At 68.7% G+C, this 895-nt stretch overlaps 1 protein-coding gene across 5 annotated transcripts in view; it reads right to left on the bottom strand.

The window, feature by feature from the left end:
• The window catches only part of EPHA5 (EPH receptor A5), a 363,799-nt gene extending 363,404 nt beyond the window's left edge, over nt 1–395 (bottom strand). For all 5 annotated transcript variants that reach the window (XM_008060513.2, XM_008060517.2, XM_008060515.2 and 2 more), the window contains exon 1: nt 24–395. In XM_008060513.2, the coding sequence (XP_008058704.1) occupies nt 24–204 (181 nt within the window). In that variant the 5' untranslated portion in view covers nt 205–395. The remainder of the gene's footprint in view (nt 1–23) is intronic.
• Nucleotides 396–895: the final 500 nt, after the last annotated feature.

Raw genomic sequence — 895 nt, 5'->3', positions numbered from 1 at the left:
GGTCCCCACCCCCATCTCCCTACCTTCGTTGCTGGGACTGGCCAAGAGGGTCCGGAGCGCGGCGCACAGGAGAAGGCACGTCCAGAGGGGAGCCCTGCGAGGCGCAGAGTAGCAGCCGGCCAGGGACGCGGGAGTGCCAGGGGGGTCTCCGCCGCCGCCCGGGGGCCGCCGGCGTCCCGCACCCCGGGGCCCAGAGCCCCGCATCTTGTCCTAGCCTCCTCCGCTGCGGCTGTCCGGCGCGACTCAGCCCACGGCTCCGGCCTTGAGGAGGGGGCGAGGGAGCCTCGGGGCTCCTCTTCGTCCCCCGTGGGGTCCTGCGCCTCTTGGCACGCGGCTCCTCCAAATGCGGGAATCACGGATCCGCGGAGACAGCTGAAGTTTGCTCCTGGCTCCTCTCGCCCTCCCCTTCGGCGGGGTTGAATGAAATACGAGTTCTGGTGGCGAGGGCGGTCCTGGATTCGGATCGAGGGCGTCGAGAGGGTCCCGCGTTCTGTCCCTTTGCCTCTTACGAGGACTTTTTAGGGATTGAGGATATCTCACTGCCCCGGGGGGCGAGGGAAATGTTCCTTCTCAGTCTTCAGTGCTGACATGGACGAAGGCAAGGAGGACAAGTCATCCTACGACGAAACCCCCTATACCCAGACGAGAAGAAGGCAGGGTGGGTAAGGAGAAAGGGGGACGAGTTGAGAAAATGCAGGGAGGAAGCAGCAGGAGAGCGGCGAGCACGGCAAGGATCCAGAGTTCAGAGAGGCTGGCGGGAGGAAATAGCCGCGGGCGGCGTGCAGGCGAGGGGAGGCGCGGCCGGCGGCCGGCGGGCCGGAGCGCGGGGCCGGGCTGCGGGGCCGGGAGCTGCCGCGGCGCCCGCTGCCGGGGAGGAGGCGGTGCGTGCGCGGTG

Source organism: Carlito syrichta, unplaced genomic scaffold (genome assembly GCF_000164805.1).
Source record: "Carlito syrichta isolate Samal-C Ts95f unplaced genomic scaffold, Tarsius_syrichta-2.0.1 Scaffold304638, whole genome shotgun sequence".
Lineage (NCBI taxonomy): Eukaryota > Metazoa > Chordata > Mammalia > Primates > Tarsiidae > Carlito > Carlito syrichta.
The sequence above is the reverse complement of the archived record's forward strand: the minus strand, read 5'-3'. Positions and strand labels throughout refer to the sequence as shown.